The sequence below is a fragment of the Passer montanus genome, unplaced genomic scaffold, assembly GCF_014805655.1.
Source record: "Passer montanus isolate IOZ18808 unplaced genomic scaffold, ASM1480565v1 scaffold11, whole genome shotgun sequence".
NCBI classification, from domain to species: Eukaryota; Metazoa; Chordata; class Aves; order Passeriformes; family Passeridae; genus Passer; species Passer montanus.
The window spans coordinates 19073858-19095434 of NW_024357613.1; the positions used below are offsets into that span (position 1 = coordinate 19073858).

The following is a 21577-nucleotide window of genomic DNA, read 5'->3' on the forward strand; positions in this document are numbered from 1 at the left end:
ACACATTCCCTGGAACACTGTATTCCTACATATTCAGATTTCTCACATATGACCCTATTTCTGGTTTGTCAATTCCTCCTTACTTTTAAATTGTTCTAGGATCTTAATCCTTAATTTCTCATTCCTAAAAAGAAGCTTTTTAACTAGATATTTTAAATAAGATTATTATCATCCCTTTCAGTCTTTTCGGCATTTGTTTTTTCCCTATGATGTTGTTAGAAAATCCTTATTATCTTAACCCCTTTGGCTAGCATTAATCCATTTCTCTTTTTATACTGCCTTATCTTTGCCCTACAAGCTTTAACTTCAAATATTTTTGTCTGGCTGCCTCTTCTCTTTCTCCTTTCCAGAACACTATTCAATAGTGATCGCTTATCTTGTCTTTCAGTGCCAGAAGCTACCAACAGCACAGTACAGCTGTGACATATCACAAGAAAAAGGGAAGGCACACAAACATGCCTCACTTTGTGAGAATGATGTAAAATACTGTAGAGAAACTATTAATATATATATTTTTAATGCAACCTCTTGGCATCACTGAACCTGACTTCCTAAATACCAAATGGTTTCAAAAATCTATACATTAAGGATAGCCATAATTATTTTTGGAAAACTGTCTCTAGAATTTTTTTATTAGCTGTTATTCAGATGAACTATTTTGGTCATTCTGCCCATTGTCGTTGTGGTTTAAGCCATTTTTCTAGTAGTTAGAATACTACAACCTGAAGCCTGATAAAGAATAACTGAAAAAACCTATGGTCCTTTACAGTGACTGACAAAAATAACAAAATTCATTGACAACATACATACTAGATTTGATTATGGGTCTGGTTATTTGCTGAATCCTGACATACGTACAAACTATTTAGGAACCAAAACAACCCACCATGAACTAAAGAGAAGACTGAAATGAAATATACAACTCAATTAGCTTCACCCTGAGCAACGGATTCAACTACATGGCTATCAGAACCCTTCAAACCTAAATTTACATATGAGTCTATCTCAGGCAATTTCAAAAGCATTTTTTAAATCTATTCACAAAATAGTTCAACGAGTAAAAATTTAGCCCTAATGTACCAACCTTAAGATTTCTTCAGTTTATTATCTCATCTGTTAATACAAATACAGTGACCTACTCTCAAACATGAAAGAGTCTCAAAATCTTAACATGCATTCGTGTATTAAAATATCTCAGCCATAAGCTGGAAAATTTGAACAATTTTCTTATGTGAGTGCACATTACCTGAATCCTGCACACAACATCACAACAGGGGAATGCTAAAATACAACAAAATCATGAATACAGACTCTTAAGGAATTTTCCAGGGATTGCCATCAGTTCTACATACTCACTTGCAATAAAAAATGTCCAGCTAACTGTTCTCAGCCAGCTGATGCTGTAAATGATTCAAATTTCCAACCTGACTTATCAATGTTTTCCAGAGGTTACTTAATTTTTACTTTACTTTATATCCATTCAGCTGTGAGTGCTCACTACCTGAATCCTGCACACAACATCACAAGGGGAATGCTAAAATACAACAAAATCATGAATACAGACTCTTAAGGAATTTTCCAGGGATTTCCATCAGTTCTACATACTCACTTGCAATAAAAAATGTCCAGCTAACTGTTCTCACCCAGCTGATGCTGTAAATGATTCAAATTTCCAACCTGACTTATCAATGTTTTCCAGAGGTTACTTAATTTTTACTTTACTTTATATCCATTCAGAGCAGAATCTAAAAAACACCAACCAAACAAAACAAACAAAAAACCCCAAAAACTTCCCCCAAAAACCCCAAAACAAATACCCCCCCAGAACCACCCAAAAAAAAACAACCTCCCAACCAAATGAAACAAAACAGGAAAGGAAAAGGAAAAGGAAGAAAAAGAAAAAGAAAAAGAAAAAGAAAAAGAAAAAGAAAAAGAAAAAGAAAAAGAAAAAGAAAAAGAAAAAGAAAAAGAAAAAGAAAAAGAAAAAGGCAAAAACCTCCCCAAAAGTAAAGCTCCTGTGTTTTCCTAAATGGAGAAACAGAACTACTGCAAAGAACATCAGCATTGTTAATTTGTGTTATAAGCTGAAATGGTTGAGGGCAGCCTCAGATACCATGATCATCTTGTTCTCATAAACTTCTCAGACTGACTAGTGGAGGCATAAATTACCTTTTGATTGCTATATATCAACAATTTAGGCAAAAATATAGGAAATAGTCTAATTCACATATAAAGGAGTAAGACTGACAACAAAGTCAGGGAAAAGTAAATTTAGTTTAATGATACTGGAAAATATGTTTAAACATTTTAAATGCATATTTTTCAGTGAGTTGGCATTGATTTTTTTACATGTTACCGTGGATTTTTATATTAATGGAACACATAATTGTTAGAACTATACAACTGAGTTCTGTGTGGCTGTGCTTATCATATGACTGGTCAGTGTATGACAGAGAAATGAAATTTCCTGGGAAACAGATATGTGCACTCAAAGGTTGTAGGAGATACCTGTGTGGACAAAGACATTTATGTATGATATCTGGCCAGAGTTCAAAATTCATGCTACTAAATATTCAGCTGGGAGATCTAAGATTACTTTATGAGTGGCAATGTGTCAGAGACAGAGTGACTAAAAAAAGGGAGGGGTAATTTAGAGTATTTTCTTGAATAAAAAACAAGCCACTGTCCAGTAATAAAAATTAAGATTAACTGAATAAATACAGCTCCAAGCACAAGAGGGCTCCTAGCACCACTGCCAGTCAAAAGCACATAGATGTAACATTGCCCTGGAAAGGTCATCTGTCCATCTGTTTCTTTGGCAGAGGTGACAACCAGCCCGCATGGATTACTCTCTCCTAACAGTATTTAACATTCCATAATCCTGAAACCAAACAGAGTCAATCCTATAAAAATTCAGGGGACAATCTAGAGAATTTCCATTGTGGTTATTGCCCACAATGGGCTTGAAGGATCACAGACACTATTCTATGCTAAAAAAGCACTGTTCTTAATGGTCATTCATCACCTAGGTCTTCCAAATGAAATTGTAAATTATGTCTCTATGTAGACAATTATATCCATTTCTCTGAACTTACAGTGAGTTTTATTATGAATAATTTAAAATAGAAAATGTACAACATACACTGAACTATTTGTTTTAATTTGTTTTTATTTGTTTTATCATTCGTCGCCTAGAAATGAAAGTATTTCCATGTTTATAATTCATATGATTACAGAGACTTATGTCCTTTAGATTAAGGTATTGTCAGATTTGAGTATACTCCACTGCATTTACCCATGAGAGATTTATTAAAAATGTAGTGATTACTTGTGATAGTGAAACAACTGCAGTAACAAAAATAAAACCTTGATTAAATAACACCTGCACCTTTGACTTACACTAATGACTAACTAGCTTGTAACTGTGATTCTATATCAACACAGAAATTAACGATTGCTATAAAACTAGAAATTTCATGGTGAATTTCAATTTTAAGAGAGTTGCCGCAACAGAGAGTGTGTGGCTTGTCCTAGTAGTTCTTGTGCTTTACCTGATAAGCACCCAAAGCCAAAGAACAGGAAAGACTTTATGACTAACCTTCTTCCCTTCAATTCTACTGACATCAGAAGACATTAAATACTAACACAAGCAAGGCTTGACAAGCAACATCATTAAAATCTCCAAGGTTACTGCAAATGGATTAACTAACAATATTTGCACATGGTCTAGATACCTACTAAAAGAGAGCTGAGCAGAACTGAAAGCTGCATTTCAAGCAAGTGGTGCAGATGATCTGAAATTAGGCCCTGAAGAGCCTATGTGGGAACAGTCCTGTTCCCAGTGGCCTAAATAAAGGCTTCCAGGACTGCACACTCAACTTTGTTCCCTCTGTGAGCTTGGTCAGGGACCTAGGTGAACATGAGTCTGCAGCGTGACAGAAAAAGGTACGTGACCTGCTGTTGACCAAACCTCCACATGCTCTTGGGCAATGCTATATATCTGAGAGAATACTGAGCTGATCCCAAAGACTTTTTGCTTTCTTAGAAAAATACACAGCCAGAAAAAAGATGGAATACACTCTTCACATATAAACTCTTAGGGAGGAAGAGTTGCATGTTTGTGGTTGTACTTAGCCTGAGGAAACTTAAGCCCTTGGTTTTTCTGGGATACTGCTCTCACTAGTAGGCAAAGGGCTCATGTTCATTGTCAGTAGCTTCTCGAAATCCTATGAAACTACAGCACTGCAAGAAATAATAAAGCAAGATTTATAGGGTCAGCAGAAGCAACTCAAAGGAAACACACTATGTACTGGAGGTTAAAGTGATTCCTGACCAAGGGAGCACTAGGCTGTGGGAGACATACACATTTAATTCACATCCCTGCTTAGCCCACTGCAATTTGGTTGCCTGACTACACTTTACCATTAGAGCAGTAATAAGCCTTGAAGAAATGAATGAGGCATGGGCTGGAAGGCATAACCTGCCTTTTGTGACTCAAACCTTTTATGTGCATAAAACCAATGGAGAAAACCAGTGGAAGCAGATAGCACAGGGCAATGCAAAAAAAGAAACAGATTTTCCAAGAACACAGAGGAATGATCAACAAACTAGGGCTGGGAATATTGGACTCTTCAGTGACTTCAACTGGTTGTGTGACTGGAGTGATGAGGAAAAAGCAGGGGATTGAGTACAGGGATTCTATTACCTTGTTCAAGCCTGTGCACTTCTCTCGCTAGCTGAAATAAGACAGGTTTTTGTTTTGTTTTCAGGGTTTATTCATTTGTAATTCCTATGAAGCTTCTGTGTTTGTTTACTTCACCTGTTTTACACCCCAGATGTGATAAACTGTAAGCTTAGAGCACTAATAAGACTGGAGCTCTGTGAAGGTGCAAGCTTCTGGGAAATCTGAGGGTTTAGCTGAAAGAGTAATGTAAAGAGCTAACAACCTAGACACAAGACAAAGCATAGGGTGACCAAAGGGGAAAAAAAATCAAAAACCATGCTTAGAGCCAGTATAATTTCAAGGGAAGCTTAAGTATGTATAAACCTTATGTTTTAGGAGCTGCAAACCAAGAAACATGCTCACTATTTAGGTCCATCGGGGCAAATGTGACAATTTCTAACAGAGAACTACAAGTTACAAATACCAAATATGCTGAAATGGACTTTGTGGCCTGAGGGTCTGTCTTATGAGAGGAACAGTGTGTGATCATCCTTCAAGTTAGCATGCACATAATGTATTCTCTGATCAACACAGCACTTTGTGTCTTCGCCAGCACATCACTGCTACCATGAGCAGTGTGTGTCTGCCAAAGGAACAAAGAAGAATACCAGGAGTCTTTTTAACTGCATGCCAAAAGGATCCCTGTCCTGAAATGGCAGAATTCCCGACTGTATCACAATACCAGCCACAATCTTGGTGTCATATCGCAATAGAGTCTTTCAATAGCAGAGATTTCTCATCTCCAGTATTTTTTCCTAAAGAAATCTCCAGTCTACCCTCTGTGTATTCACCATTGTTTAAATTATTTATGCAGTCTGAATTAATCCACATAAAACAAAAAGTAACTTCTAAATTTTTATCTTTTCAGTTAATTTTACCTCTGATTTTCTTCATAGACTGCATATCTGTAAATATCTGCATAGACTTCACAATACAACAGTGATTCTCTCTAATTTGCCAAAAAAATATCACTTTTCATTATTTGCCTTTAAAATGCACAAAGACTGTAAGCAGTCATGACACATAAGCTCAGGACTTGTAATGATAACTGAGCTGTGATGAAAGACTGGACAAGACTTCTAAATCTATGGTTGGTCTCAGACATGTAACAAAGACCTATGTTAACAGAGCTATGCAATTCACAACATTCTATTCTGCTAGCAAAATAACTTCCATTTTTTGACATCAGTCCTACCCAGAATAATAGCAACCAGATATTTGAAAATATCCACATTTCTTTTATTGTAAAGTTATTTTCTATGATTTTCTATACCCATCTCTTCTAAGTGAAATACTGGGGTTAAAGTATATACGCAATAGAAAACAAAACTTAGATATGTAAAAAATCATTTCAAATTATGCCACAGCATTACTGCAAGACACTCAGTTAGGATTTTTTAAACTGGCAGTTAGTAATCTCTGAAACCTAATAATTTTATACAATGTTTCTGCAGATAACCAAAACATCCTGGCATGCTTGTTTTGGAGTTCTCACTTCATGACATCTGAGTAAATTACAAATTCCCTTGTTAAGATGATCTTTGTGTTGTATTTTTTTATTAATTCTACTATGTATCTTAACATCCTTTACCAGCATATATTCTCCCACAGTTCATATTGTAATAAATATAATCTTCCAATACTTCATAATTTAATGCCCTCTTCTTAGGATGAACTCCCTGACAGTGGTTGTCATCTCAAATGACTGTCAACTTTGTGTTCAGACATGTATTCCAGAGATAAATACAACCCCAAATTTACATAAAAACATGAAGTAAAAAGCATCTATTTCTACAGCAGTTGTAAGTCATAGTAAAACATCAGCCAATTGCTCCTAAATAAACTCTTGTTTTTATCCAGAGGTGTCTAGTGTGATACCATTTGTCAAACACAAATCAATAATGTGACACTACTTCCTCCTTTTCATCTAGCAAAAAAATGATGCAAGTTTAAGAATGTTAAAATTTTGCAACAAATTCCATGGCAGTTTCTGGATACATTCAACAGGAAGGGAAAAAAATTACAACGATGATAACCACTGCCATTCTTCATTATTCTAAATCTATTTTAGTTTAACTCTGTACAGCAATACATGCAGCACTGCAATTGCCATTAAAAGGCCTCAGGATATGTCAAGTATTGTCTGAACTTGTTTTGTTCTTCTTGGAGCTTTGTTCAGCTTGTTTAATGACCAGACAGCTATTGCCTGATTTGTTTAACTTTTGCCTATCTTAGTGGAGCCATATTCTTTTTACAGAGGGTACCAACAAACAGTTGTTCTGTATTTTACCCCAGAGTAACAGTGTGGTGAGGAGGAGCACAGTGCTGGCTTTGAGAGCAGAAGTGTTCAAGCAGGAGACAGAGGGTGCAGTGCAGGTTTGGAAGGGCCAGTGAAATGCAAAAGATGGCTTTGGGGATCCCAGAGCTAATGAATAAATACACTGATGATCATCTAAAGCTGTGCAAATCTGGGAACTAGACAAAACTATGTTCCAGGGTAACAGAAGCAAAGAATATTTATTGAGCTAATGTAAGGCATAAATAATAAATTAATTGTTATTATTGATATTTATTAATATTGATTTGTTTGACTGCAATTTATTATTGTTGATTGGATTAATTTCTAGTAATATTTAGAGAAAATATTTTAAATAATAATATAATGGCTTCCTGTTCTAATATTGATTAGATGTATTTCAGGAACCCACAACTCCAATTGAGAGCATTTACCAGCAAACCTGCTTTTAATTAAATGCCATTTACATGAATAATGATGTTGATTCAATGAGTTTATTTATACACAAGCAAACAGAAAAGCAGGAATTTAGTAATGTCTGAAAAATATTTAGATGCTACATCCTGGCATGCTCGGATACCCTGTCATGTCTTATTTATTCCAGAAATTCAGTTATTGTAAAGTTTCTGTACATATAATATTACCAGACTAAAACCTATGTTTTGCAACAATTCAGATTTCACATGGACAAAAATCCATTACCCAAAAGCTTAAAAACATGCAATAGTAGATAAATGTCAAAGCCCTTCATTCCCTTCATCTGTTTCATCTGACAAGCAACCAATAAACTCACACATTCATTTCAACCACCAGAAAGTACTCAGGGAAAACATGGATTTGATTTTCACCAGAACTATGAGGGGGGAAAAAAGACTTTAAGGTTTAGCAGTAATGGCATAATCTATATACACTAAGCAAGAGTGTGACACGGATTGCCAAGCAAAACTTTGGTGTGCTTATGCTCACAATATTACCAGAAGGCAGTACTATTATAACACCACGGGAAAGGAACGTCTAAAAGCATTTACAAAAGAAATCAAGTAAGTTTACAAGCCTCATCATCACTTTGAAGACCCATATGGAAACTGAGGACCTACAAAATGTTCATCCCAGGGCAGGCCACGCCCGCTGGTGTTTAAGAGCCTCGAGGCAACCTGAGCAAGGCGCACACAAGGGTCTGGGCGTTGCCTCACAGTGACAAGTAGCAAACTCCTGACTGGAGTGATTCCAAAAGGTGGTCTTGGATCATACCAGCCTCACCAACCTTTTCACAAGACACAACCAGAGATGGCATCCTACTTTTATAGGGGCACCTTCCTTTTATAATCTGCGTATGAACTGTCAACCCAGACCTGAATATCCTGTAAACAAGTGCAGCACTTGGAGCAATCTGGCTCTGCTTCTCAGAAGGCTCTGTCTGGTCAAAGGATAGGAATATTGTTGATTTTTCCCAACTATGAAGCTGCTCCAACTTTCATGAAAATATTAAAAATTCAGTGAATACATAATTGAAAATTCATTTACAAGACAGGAAAACACTGCTTCCAGAGCAGGCTCCAATTATTTTTAGGTACATTTGACTTTCCCAGGACAATAATCACCAAACTTTTCTGAGTATAATTTTGCTTCAAGAGGTATACCCAGTATCTATTGCATTTATAAACCTAAATAACAGCATAATCCAGTGAAGCCCTATGGCCCCATACATAACTCTCACAATCTTATCAGCTGCTGGGATTGGCTAATATCCCAGCCTTGGCACATCCCTCCCTACCAAGGAGAGTGAAACTTCATTATAAGCTCTGTATTATTAGTGGATTTCTACACATTTGATGCAGACAGACCATTTGGACAAGGCTGTGTACTCACATTACACCTGCAGTGCTGAACATTTTCCCTCTTCTCCTTTGTCAGTGTGAAGCACATCTATCAACCTTCAAACACACCAGCACGGAGCATCTGTATGTTTGCCAGTTACTGCAGATATTGGCCAATGCCGCAGAACAAACAAAACACTCCCAAGGATAAAAACACAACTTGTTACAGTTCAAGCTAAAGTGCCCAGCTTTGCAGACAATTAAAATCTTCCATGTGTACAGTACAGAAGGGAATGAAAAGAACAGGATAGAGAAGCAAACAGTATTAAATAAAAAAGTGAATCATTTAGGATTCAAAGAAGTAGTTCACATTAAATGCTCAGACTTCAGATTTTCCAAAAGCCTTTCTGGAAAAAGCAGTCTTGCACGAAGCAATATTGTTTCTCATAATCAATGAACAGCATGAATTAGATTCTCTGATTTTCTAACCTGTAATTTAAACCCTTTCTAACTGCACTACTGGAATGAGCTGCAAAGGTTTTGCTGACTTATCCCCAAGCACCCCGTGCACACTTTCACAGCGATCTGCACCATTCTTTAATCGTCAGTGGGAAGCCCTGGATAAACATGTATCTTGGACTCTGTTTTGAAGGATCTGCCAGTAATACTGTAATCAAACATGGTGCAACTGCCTAGAAACACAGTATTATGTAATTGGCTGCCAACCTGTGCAAAAGAGCAGGCAAGAGTAGCATGTATTGACCACTTTTTGATAGACTTTTTTACCTAAGAAAATTTAAACTGTGCTGAACCAGCACCGCTGATTCTCCCCATCTCTTTCTTGTGCCACTTTTTGGTTCCAGTGGAAGCTTAGCTGGGCCATTATAGCACACTTGCCCAACATCAAGATCACACATCTGAAAAACGTAAGGTGAACAGTTTTCTACTTGGCTGGTGTACTGACAAAACTCAGCAAAGGGAAAGCAGTGAAGCCACAATGGGGCCTCAGATTCTCACAAGCAACATTTTACAGCATACCTCAGAGGGTTAACAAATTCCTGTTTAACATAAGGAATGTATGTGTATCCCTACATCATAATTATAATAATAATTAGGTAGGTGTATCCCTATATAACTTACGAATGAGCTAGCAGTACATGAAGAACAACAGGTACCAGTCAGCTCCCAAAATGTTTCACATCTCCCAAAGAATTAAGAGAGCAAATTAGCAAAAAATGGCCAAAAGTGGGTGACATGGTCACCCTATTGTCACCAATTTTCTACTGAGCTGCCAGAGAATGGATGCTGTTCAAATTTTATATTTTTGTTGTGGTTTCTGCCATTTCTAGGAGATATAAATAAAATTTGAACTTAATTACTGAAAATAGCTTGCTTCCAAATTTCAGCTGCATGCATTTTCAACACCATCAAAGAAATACTAATTTGAGTGCATCATATGTCTTTTTTCCCCTCCAGATAATGAAAAAGAAATTTAAATAAACCACACAGAAACAGACTAATCAGCTAAAATTGAAATAAATGCAAGAAGTTACATAAGTGAGTTTTCTTGAATGAACATCTGCTTTGCTCCACCAAATGTCAAGGATGGTTTCAAAAGTAAAACTACAGGGAAGAAAAAAAAGAGTTTATAAATAAAAAATTATGAAATAATTTTCTTTTGGGAGTACAAACACGTTATTACTGTTTCAGATCTTTTTCATCAGGTCTAATCTAATCTGTGCTTAGACCAAATTATGTTGATGGAATGGTGAATTTGTCTTGAGTAAGGACAATAACTTGGCCTCTGCAGAGCAAAGTAACAACATGGATCTCGTATCGTGTTATTATTGATTGTTCTTATTAATTCTGATGGTGGCTAGTCCATCAGAAAACTGTGTCAGTAATTTGACAAAAACTTTATTTATACCTTCTCTAAAAGATTAACAAAACTGAGAATGACTTTGAAAAATTTGACTGTCTTCCTCTTGAGATTAACATCAGAAAGGCTGAAACTCTGAAATATTCATAAATCAGTGATGCATAATTTGTAAATTTGTATTTTATATAATGTACAACTTTCTCTGTTCTAAAGAGCATTTTATATTTCTTGTTAACAGTGAATGCAAATAATGCTCAATAGAATTCTGCAGTGACCTTTGTTTTATTACAATTACTGCATATTTATAAATGAACAACTAAACTCCAATTTGAGAACTACAACAACTTTGAGTTGGAATCCTTTGATAAAACACAACTGAATAAACTTCATAAATTTAATTCCCTAAGAAGACAAAAAGAAAGTCTCCTCTGAAAATTCCTCTGTGTATACCCACACACAAAGCATATTTTCCCATGCTTTTGCAAGCAGAAAACTAAACAAAACAGCAATATGGACAGATTTGAACAGAAGAGGATAAATTGCTTTAAAAAGAGCACAGGAGACCAGATTGAATGTCAAACATCATATAATCACTGTATTATATAAACACATAAAATAGAAATATGCAGGTGTAAACCACCGCATAATAATAAAAAATGCAGTACCTGTGTTATGTCATCATGTAATTCCATGTAATGTCACTAAGTCTTAACAACTGAAATCCCACTACGTAAGCAGAATCTACATCAACTTCTGCTAATGGCTGTTCAATACTAGAACACTTCCACATTTGTCAAAACCACATGAAAATCAGAGGTCGGGGTCCAAAATACAGTACACATATTGTGGACTTCTCCCACCCAGAAAAAGGGTAATTGGAAGCATTTGAAGACAAAAGGAACAGCTCACTGGTAGGAGAAAGGCCAACAAAGAAGGCATGACTGGTGTGAAATGCCTCATGGTACAGAACTCAGTATTATCAAGCACTTGTTCTGGAGGCAGCAGCAAGACAGTATGAATTCTGTTCCTAATCTGGATACTTGCTTTGACTTCATTCTGAACACTTAATTTGTTCCTATACCTTGCCCATTCTTTATCACTGGTTTCTATTCATGTCCTGCGTTTCTTAGAGTGGAAGTTTGTAGCAGCATTTATACTCAGTTGAGAGCAGGTCTTCCAATGTTTGAGTGAAAACAGAGGTTTAATTCAAGCAAAAAATGACAGGTTGAGAAACTAAAATCCTGGTATCCTGGTTTGGGTCATAACATACTATACTAAACATGAATGTTTAAACAAGCAGTGGGTTTATGAAAAAGTGCTGTTTAAATCCTATACAAGACTGAGGTGGCTGATTTTTCCCAAAAAATAATGTGCCATCTCATTAGTGTGCGAGAAATGCTGAACAAAACACTGATAGAATCTGTGATACCAAAGAAATTACCACCTAGAGAGAGAGAAGTACATTTACTAATAAAGTATGCAAATAACTGGTAGCAGAGCCATTTATATAGGCTTTTTTTGTATCATAAAGGACATGGTCTGGGTATTTTCCTTTTTCAAAACATCAGAAAATTTACTTATGCATTGATCCAAATCCCACTGAATTCCATACACATACATGAAGTGCTGATTACTCTTGCACACAAACTTTTAACCTTTATGCCAAAACACGAATGTTCATAGTTTACTGAAGTAAATCAGGTGGAAATAAACAATACAGCACAAACTAAAATACAATCATTAGTGATAATCACATATGATAATTTAAAACAATGCTAAGGCTCATTGAAGGAGGTGCTGATCATAACTGCTTTTTCTACAGTGCACTTCTTCAAAAAACGAATTTGAAATAAAACTGTGAAGAAGCACCGTATTATGAGGGGTTCAGAATGGCTCAAATATGTACTAAAAGTATAAAGTTTTAGGGTGATCATTTTCTTCTATCAAAGTAAGTCAAAATAGGGCATATTATGTAGCACATGGGAATCCATAGGAGATTTAAAATTATTTCCTTTTATGGGGAACCAGAATCACAAACATGATCTCTTTAACCAACTCTATTAATGTTTCTATGACATTTTTGGCCATGAGCATTTTAGCAGGGTATTTATATTAAAAAAATTACTTAAAGTGAAATTACTTTTCTTTATAGTCTACATTTTCACTGAGATCAAACTGCTCACTACAGTGTAATAACAAAACTGTTTAAAATTGCTCATAACCTGCATGGGAACCGCATATTTCAGTATATCAGTTTAAAGTTTTTAAAAAATGCTTTGTAAAACATGAAAAATACTCTTCACACAAAATTCAAAAGTGTGTTTTCCCTTAGTGCTCATCCTCCTTTGTCCCCTTGAACTCATGAATAAAAGGGCCACAGCAAGCAGGAGGATTTAAAAATTATTAAGCCTCTTTCAAGTTACTGTACTCATTCAATATTTTGGACAACTGTTCTATTTATTTTTGATTTTCTAAATTTTACTTTAGTCTCAAATAGCTGTTGCATACTAAATATTAAATATTCCTGTCAAAGTATATGGTTGTTAGACTCCATTTTGTAATTTTTGATCTTACTAGACAAATCCTTCACTGATTTAACAGTTTTAATCTTGTGATGGAGCCATGATATGACATGTTATTACTGACTATGACTTCCTGACTAGGGATGTCCAGCCTACTCATCGAGCTAGTAACCTCTGGGTATATGATGAATATTATGAATTCATCTCAAATGTGTGCAATAGGAAGTAGGCATTCATGGAATGGCATATAAATAAATGCATACATGTCATGAAGGTTCTGCAAAACTGTCTGCATCCTACATCTTACTATTACTCAATAGTGTGACATAAACTGTTATTTTAAAGACACATCTATTATACTAAATCCTCTCTTAAGATGTCTGTGTTGTCAGATTTGAAATCGGGGAAAAAATCAAATTGAGATACTGGTACACAGTGAGCTCTCAGAATTTCTGACAAAGTAGACGTATGCTGCATTTTTTGCATAATAAAATATCCCTACTAAACTTATTTTAGACCATCTGAACACGAAATACAAGATTAAGCCTGGAGCTCCAAATGATGAAATTCAATAAATATGAACATCCCTTATCTTTTCCTCTTGGATGTAAGTAACAGGTCAAAGAATGATTTCCATTCTTTTAGAAGGAACCCTGTAAAATTTGGCAGTAAACACAGCAGAAAATCTCTACAGAGTTACTTAGACAGAAACTCTGCATAGTTTCCAAGTAACTATTACAAAAGCCCACAATAATATTATGACCATAATAAGAAAAAAGATATTTGGATTCCCTCTTGGATTGACTATATAAAAAGTCTTTACGTCTCTACTAGACTTGGAACTGAGCCCTGTCTTATTGACAGAAACTTCATTACATACTTCAGTCACAGCAGTGAAGATCAAGAGGACAAATTCCCCACAGCCCTTAAATTTAGGACCCTGCCAAAGTATTCATTGAGTTCTATTTGCCAGTGCTTTGATCCAGGGTAAGCATCTCAAATATAAGGCCACAGAAAAGGATCTAGACACAAAGAAACTGGGTCTAAGCAAAATGGTAGCGATTTTCAATATTGCTTTAATCAACGACACCAAAGATGATCTTCCTACAGAAGAAATGCTGAATAAACCACATATTTCCAAACCATTTTATTAAAAAGCAATACCTACAGCTTCTACTTTTTTGACCTAGATCCTTTCATTGTTCAACACTTCAGCACATTTAGAAACACAATGATCTATTGTACACTTGTCACATCTTTTGTAAAATGCAACACTTCTTAAAAAGGAAAAATATCCACTTTAATCCATTTTCCTAAGCAGTTATCATATTCAAAATTGTAAAAATCTTCAGAGGTTCAAAATAGAAACAGTTGGCTTTTATCTAAATGCTCTCTATTTACATAAGGGTTCTAAAATGTGACTGAAAATAGTTTTGGGAAAAGATTTTGCACTTCATACACTCAAACTTGATGAAAGCAAATCTGATGGATGGGAAGGTTTGCATAATACTTAGAAAGCTGTCAGGTCTTTGCAATTTTTTTCCAAAAGTCATTTCTAGGCAATGTCAGTACCAAACCTCAAAATAATGCACAAATTCACAGTCTTACCAAATCTAGAGCACTCTCTCAATAGTAAACTCCATTTCCCTTAAAACTCAACTTACACTAGCAAAACTGCACTTTCAGTTGCCACTATGAACTCTAACAACCATTTCTTAGTTACTGGTCTACTTTATTTATGCTACCTGTGCCAATCGAACTTGAACTAGATTGCCTGTGAAAACAAAATTTGTATTTCTTGTCTTAATGTTTGCTGACAGAAGTGATGAACAGCATGCCGTTTGTAGCAAGAACATTCTACGTTTTGATCCCTCAATAAGGACTTGGGCTGAACCACAAACCAGCTTTTTACCAACAGATACACCTGACTGATGTGCTTAATGAATGCAACTGTATCTACAGAAAACGATGACTAAACACACCTCCCTTGCAGATTTCTAGCCTTCTGAGGAAAGGGGAAAAATACTTTAGACACTGAGTGAAAAACAAAAAGCTTACTGCTAACTGAGAAGTACTGTGAGGCTGAATTTGCAAACTGATTATAACTTTGAGTAAAAAGCTGATGAAAAATTTCAAAGTGCATTAACTGAAGTAATTCTAATAGTGTAAAAATTTTTGTCAATACAAAACTGGTCCCACTAAATAGAGTGAAAAACAAGCAAATCAAACCTTCCACCTTTTCAAAGTGCAGTGCATTAACTGAAGTAATTCTAATAGTGTAAAAATTTTTGTCAATACAAAACTGGTCCCACTAAATAGAGTGAAAAACAAGCAAATCAAACCTTCCACCTACCAAATGAAACTTCCACCCTAACACTGCCATTTCTCAAGCTAATATGCAGGAAAACCCAAGAGTAGGGTTAAGAATTAAATATACCTGAAATTGGAAGTAAAATATACTGAAAACATGTTTCAAAATTTAAGGGAAGAAGAAAAAAAAGAAATGCTTGCCCTAAGCTTCCTCCGTCCTTTCAACTAAGTACGTTTCTGAAACAGATGCTTTAGCCTGGATACACTTATCCCCTTGGAATGTAGTGTATTTTGGGGAAAGATGCGAGGGCCCCCGGCGGCCGCGCACGCAATGCGATAACGCTGCCTCGCCCCCAGCCCCACGAGGAGCGGTGCCGGAGGACGGGAATCAGGGGCAGGCAGGAAGGACGGACGCGCCTCTCCGCCCGCTGGCCGGGGATGTGCGCGGTGCGCGCCCGCCCCTCCGCAGCGCCCCGCGCTTCCTGCGCGCCCCCGGCCCGCGGTGCCTGTGTTCTCCGCCTGGGGCCGCGGCTCCCCCGCGCTTCCCATGACTCACACGGCGGAGGCTGGAGGGGCGGGAGCGGCGCTTCCCAGCCAGCGCTGCGGCCGCGGGGTGCGAGCGCCCGCACCCGCGCAGCGCCCGGGCTGCCCCCGGCTCCGCCTGCTGCGGCCGCGGCTGCCTCCGCCCCCTGGGCACTACTCGGCTCTAAAGGATGCTAACCACCATCCCTGCCACTGAAGGAGCTTCTCTAGGGGGTTTTTGCGGCAGCCGGGCCTCCCCCGTGCCTTAGAAGCGCTCTGATCCCGGGCTGCTGGCTGGCGGAACAGCGCGGAGCCGCAGGACGCTCAAAGTGTCCCACTCGCCAGCCTTCCCCTCCCCCGGCCCTGCCCTTGGCCGCTGGCACCGCAGCAGCTGGAGCAAGTTCAGCTTTTCTTCTCCCACAGCACTGGGGCTTGGCTGCCCTTAAAGAAAATCCTCTCCTAACAACGTGTCAATGTTACATTCCTCCACAAAGCAACTTCTATTAGGGGGCTGGGAGCTTGGCACTGCCTCGCCACAGACTGAGAGCTTTGTGGCTATGCAAAAAACAAGGAGAGAGGGAACATTTCCTGCATTAAAATGCAATACCCCAGGCTCGATGATTTATCCTCACCCTCCCCCCATTCCCGCATGGCAGTTCTGAAGGACCCTCTCACCAAGAGACCCCATCTATGTTCAACCCACGCTTTCCATGCCTCACAGCCCCTCAAAGTCCATCTAAAAATCACTCTCCCGCCCCAAAATATCAGGCTAAAACAGGAGGTATATAGCAGAGGGACTAGGTGGGAGACTGTTGTGTTAACTGCTAGACCCCTGACTTCCCACCCTTCCACAACAGCCCCCTCCCCTTTTTCCAGCAGGGACATGAAGCAGCTGCTGGGACTGGAGCAGCTGCTGGGAATGACACATCAACCCTCTCCTCGCTAATACTGCAATGAGACTCCGAGCCTCCATCTCTGGGAGCTGGGACTGCCTGGGGAATGGGTGCAGGAGTAGCCACTGGCCCCTTCCCAGAGCCACTGGCCCCTTCCTAGAGCTCCCAGGAGGTTAAACCAGCATGTCCTGCCTGCACAGTGCCTCGCCTCTCCAGGCATCTCAGGCAGAGGCTTCACCCTTAGGAATTGCATTTGCTCTTGGTTTATTTGTAGGTTGCTGAGGTCTGGCCCAGGGACCAGGTGTCCTGAACATGGTAAATCTCTTGGTCTTTTGGTTAGGTTGCCTGCATGCCTTTGGAAATGTTTTCCTTGCAAAGTTGAGGGATCATATCAAGAAGGCCAAGGTTTTGCAGTTGGGTGGTTGCTGTAAAGAGATGGTGAGGAGGAGAGTGATTTCTGGCTCACCACCTGTGGGCATTACTGTAAGTGAGGCCTTAAAAGAGATGGATCCTACTTGTGGGGAGTTTCAACGGTGCTCAGCAGAACTATATGCTGTACTTTAGAACTATATGCTGGCCAGTTTAGAAATGAAAATTCAGCCTTCCCTGCCTTTAAGGGAACGTGCATCTTCTCCAGCCCTTTTGCCTCATCTAGAGGAGAGCCAGAGTGGAGAGCAACTGAAACGAATGTGAGTATTAAGGAGAGCTGGCAGCAGGACTTACACACTGGCATGGCATTCGGCCCCCCCTCCAAGAAGCACCTACCTTCTTTTGGCGGCCGCTTGGCTTCTCTGGTGAGATTGCAGACCTGGGTGGTTTGCAGCTCCTGGGTCAGGCAGCCTTCCGTCTGCTCATTGAGGGGCAGCACCACGTTATTGAGCAACACCAGGGACTGGTCGTCTATTCCCCATTCTCCCAAATGCTGAGGGCAGGTGCATTTTGTATACATGATCCCACAGGACTCGGTTCTCCCATTTTCAGATTTCAGGCAGCTCTCCAACCAAGTGCATAACACATGGCACCCAAACTGGCTCGGGCTCACCTTATTCAACACCAAAAATTCAAAGAAGGATTTGTGGTCTTCTTCTTTTTTGTGTAATCCTGGGAAGTTGATAGGATAGACACGACGTATCTGAATAAAATTCTTATCATACTGCAGAAATACAAAAGCATTCTTGGAGTTGCAGAGCTGCATTATAGAATGGTTATTTTTTAAAAGATCCTTTATTTTTTCATGAGAAAAATGATCAAACTGATAAGCCAAGAGGGAAAAGTTGGAGCAGCTGAAGTCCTTTTTGGAAAATTTCAGGTAAATACTATATTTGGTTGGATCTGGATTTTCCAGCGTCCAAGTGCAGTTTGTGAAGTTTTTAGGAAACATTTCACTTACAGAATACGATCCATAAATGACCCCCTTCACCAACGTGGAACACCAGAAGTCTTGGGCAGCATTAAATCCAAACATAACCAGTAGATAGGTGGAAAATATATAAATCAGCAAATTACGAACAGCCTTCATCCTATGTCATTTGGCCTGCAGGAGATGAAATGAAATAAAAATGCAAGTAGAATTCTTCACGCATAGAAAACCAAACTCCTTCCAATATTCGAGCCAGCTGTTTTCAAGCTTGCAGTTAGAGCCCCTTTCAGAAAGAAGGGCAGGTAATTTTTATTTTATAACGCAAGGGCCGGGGTTGCCGCTGTGTGCACAGCGCCATCACGTGGCCATCGCCACAGACACGTCTTCCACAGACAAATTAAAACTCAACATCTATTAGATTATTAATAGGAATGTCCTCTCCCCTCTAGGATTTAGTCATCATGGCGTGGACTAGAACTGCTCAACTTAAGTAAAAACCTAGATGCCGTACCTGGCAGACCAAGAGAGGAGAAAATTTATTTATTTATTTATTCAAAAAGTAAATAATCTGCTATAGTTACGTACATGCATATACGATATCCACATGCAGAATTTCACCAGAATAGAACAAGAAAGCCGGTAGAATTTGTTATATATTATTTTTTTTCTTAAGTCTGAGAAATAACTGAATTATTACAGCTATAATTTAAAAATGCTCAAATTACTATTTGTTACAGATAGAACATTATCTCCCATATGCCTACATGTCTTCCCCCTGGCTGCCTGGTATACAGAGGTCTCTAAAAAGGCAGCAAGTACTGAGATTAATGTATTAATAAAATTTTGACAGTATTGAAGAAAGAAACAAAGACAGATGGATGTAACTACTGCTGGTCTGACACGATCACTAAATGCCAGCTTTTTAAGATAATAATTTCAATGTGCTTCAGCCTCTAAGGATATATAAAATGGATCACAGTATTAGTATTACAATCAGTTACTGCTCTATGTAACTGGCCATGCTACAGCAGGATCTCTGCACCTATTGGACTGCACTTGCCCTCTGATTACGAATTACTTACACTGTCTGATTAGCTCCTGTGTTTTGCAGCCCTGCACTTGAACAATGAAAGAAAATATTACATTTTCTCTGCTAGTATCTCCAAATAAAGCTGTTTTACTGCACCTGCCAACCCTCAGAGTCTCCACATGCTCGGTTTCTTTTAACAGTGGCCTAGGTTCATACAGTGAACCTGAGTTACATTTATCTCTGTAGTGATATCCAAAAATTTCAGGTTGAAGGTTTTCAGCATTAACCTTTGAAAAGTTGCTTATCTCTTAAAAATGAGTAGTTTTTCACTCTCTGCTCTTAAATGCAAGCAGAAAGAAGTGATACCAACCTAATTTCAAAACTCTCTAGATTGCAGTCTCTTCCACTGTTGCTCTGTAAGCAGAGGCACACGTACACATAGGCACTGATACTGAGTTTTGATGTGTGTCTTTGCCTAGCTTTTCATCTCCTCACCAAACAGCAAGGCATCTTCTGTTTCCCATTGCGTAACACACAGCAAGTCACCGGATTAAGCTCCCTTGAAGAGATTTTTGTATCTCCTAGATTATAATGCAAACTCTGAATCCTGAAATGGGCAAAAAGCAGTAGCAACTCTAACCCTCTTTATAGCAAAGGTTTAAAAAAAAAAAAAAAGAAAAGCAGGGCTGCTGCTGGGTCTATCCACATGGTCAGATTTTCTCCTTTCTGAGCATCCGTCTCAATGAATAACATGGTTCTCCTTCTCCAAACAGGGCTGGTACAGCATTTAAGGTTTTAAAAAAGAGAAACTTATTGGGAATTCTGGAAACAATTTCCCCTTTGCTGAAGCACTTTGCAGGCAATGCAGTTCTGCGCAGTGTTATTCAGGATGGTGTAGGCGTTGAAAGCCAATGTGACAATAAGTGTCTAAATTAAGAATTCCACCCATGAAAAAGGATTAATTTTATAATCTGGAAAGTAGAAAGGGAGCTTATTTGCTTTTCTCTTTGAAAAGGAAAAAAGCCCCTGACTTTTTCCATCCTATGTAATATCTGCACTAGAAAAATAAAGCCCTCTGCAGTGCTAGGCTGTTTTCTATGAAGAAATGTAAAGCCCTGATTTTAGTTGAGCATTTTTTCATGCACGGCTACTGAAACAGAGCACTGTCTTAATCCCTCTCTGCCTGCGTGCATTACACACGCACACATGCACACACACACGAGCTGAGTGTGCCGGCAGCGTTCAGTTAGTTTGCAGCACTGCTAGATGCAGAATGAACCTGCTCGCTGGAAGGATTAAGACACTCAGATTAAAAAGATCTTTCTTTTCCATGGAGGAGGGAGTTAAAGAATGGCCACAGAGGCTTAAGGTTGCCTATTTGGGAAGGGGGAGAATTCTCTTCTGCTGAAAAGAAACGGGCATTCAGTTTGGATATTCCCCGAACTGATTTTCTAGGTGACACTGTAGTTTAGCCGAACATAGACGGCGCCATCACTCCATTTATTTTTTTTCCCCCAACAGAAGACCCACTGACTTCTCTTATTTTAACTTCCTATTAACCTAACAATTCCCCCCACCCCCCCATACAAATTACCCCAATCGTGCACAAACCTCAGGTTTTCTCGGTCTCGCTGGAAATTACTCTCAGGGAAGCAGACCTGTCGCAAAACGGACTTCTCTAACTTTTAAACTGCAGCGCTGAAGTAAATGCGGAGATCATTTCGTATGTGCTGTCTCTCTCTCTATCCTTCAGCAACAGCCTGTCCCCCTCCTCCGCCGCCTCCTCCCCGGAATCCCAAGCTAAAAGCTCTCCAGTCGTAATCCCTGGAAATGGGAAATGGAAATGCCCCGGGCACCCTTACCTTCCACTCCGAAAGCTGTCAGGCTATTTCTCTAAAACACTAGCACCATAGGCACACGTCCCAACAACAGTGATGGAGAGATTCCCCTTCTGACGGAAGCACCGTTTCCCATTTTTCCCGGCTCAGGTTCAAAACCAAGATTTAAAAAAGCAGCAGAAGATAAAAAACGCAGCGAGAAAATCCCCGCACGCCACACGCACACCCCACCGAGGAAAAAAAAATCAGCTTTGGCTCCGGATCCACCAAATCCAACCACATGAAGGGAAAGAAAACAGGAAAAAAAAAATAAAACCAAAAAAAACAACCACCTCAAACCAGCGAGACTGCAGGGGAAAAAATGGAAGTGGCTGAGCAAGCGAAGGT

General features: G+C 38.8%; 1 protein-coding gene across 8 annotated transcripts in view; it reads right to left on the minus strand.

Annotated features, from left to right (window-relative positions):
* The window catches only part of ADGRB3 (adhesion G protein-coupled receptor B3), a 446997-nt gene extending 425434 nt beyond the window's left edge, over window positions 1-21563 (minus strand). For 3 of the 8 annotated variants that reach the window (XM_039727398.1, XM_039727375.1, XM_039727409.1), the window contains exons 1-2: window positions 20964-21147; window positions 17728-18496 (exon numbers count right to left, since the gene is read on the minus strand). In XM_039727398.1, the coding sequence (XP_039583332.1) occupies window positions 17728-18481 (754 nt within the window). In that variant the 5' untranslated portion in view covers window positions 18482-18496; window positions 20964-21147. Of the gene's footprint in view, window positions 1-17727; window positions 18497-19722; window positions 19968-20963; window positions 21150-21214 lie in introns of those variants that run through there. The other 5 variants (XM_039727349.1, XM_039727358.1, XM_039727420.1 and 2 more) reach the window with 5 other exon arrangements.
* Between the last annotated feature and the right edge of the window lie 14 nt (window positions 21564-21577).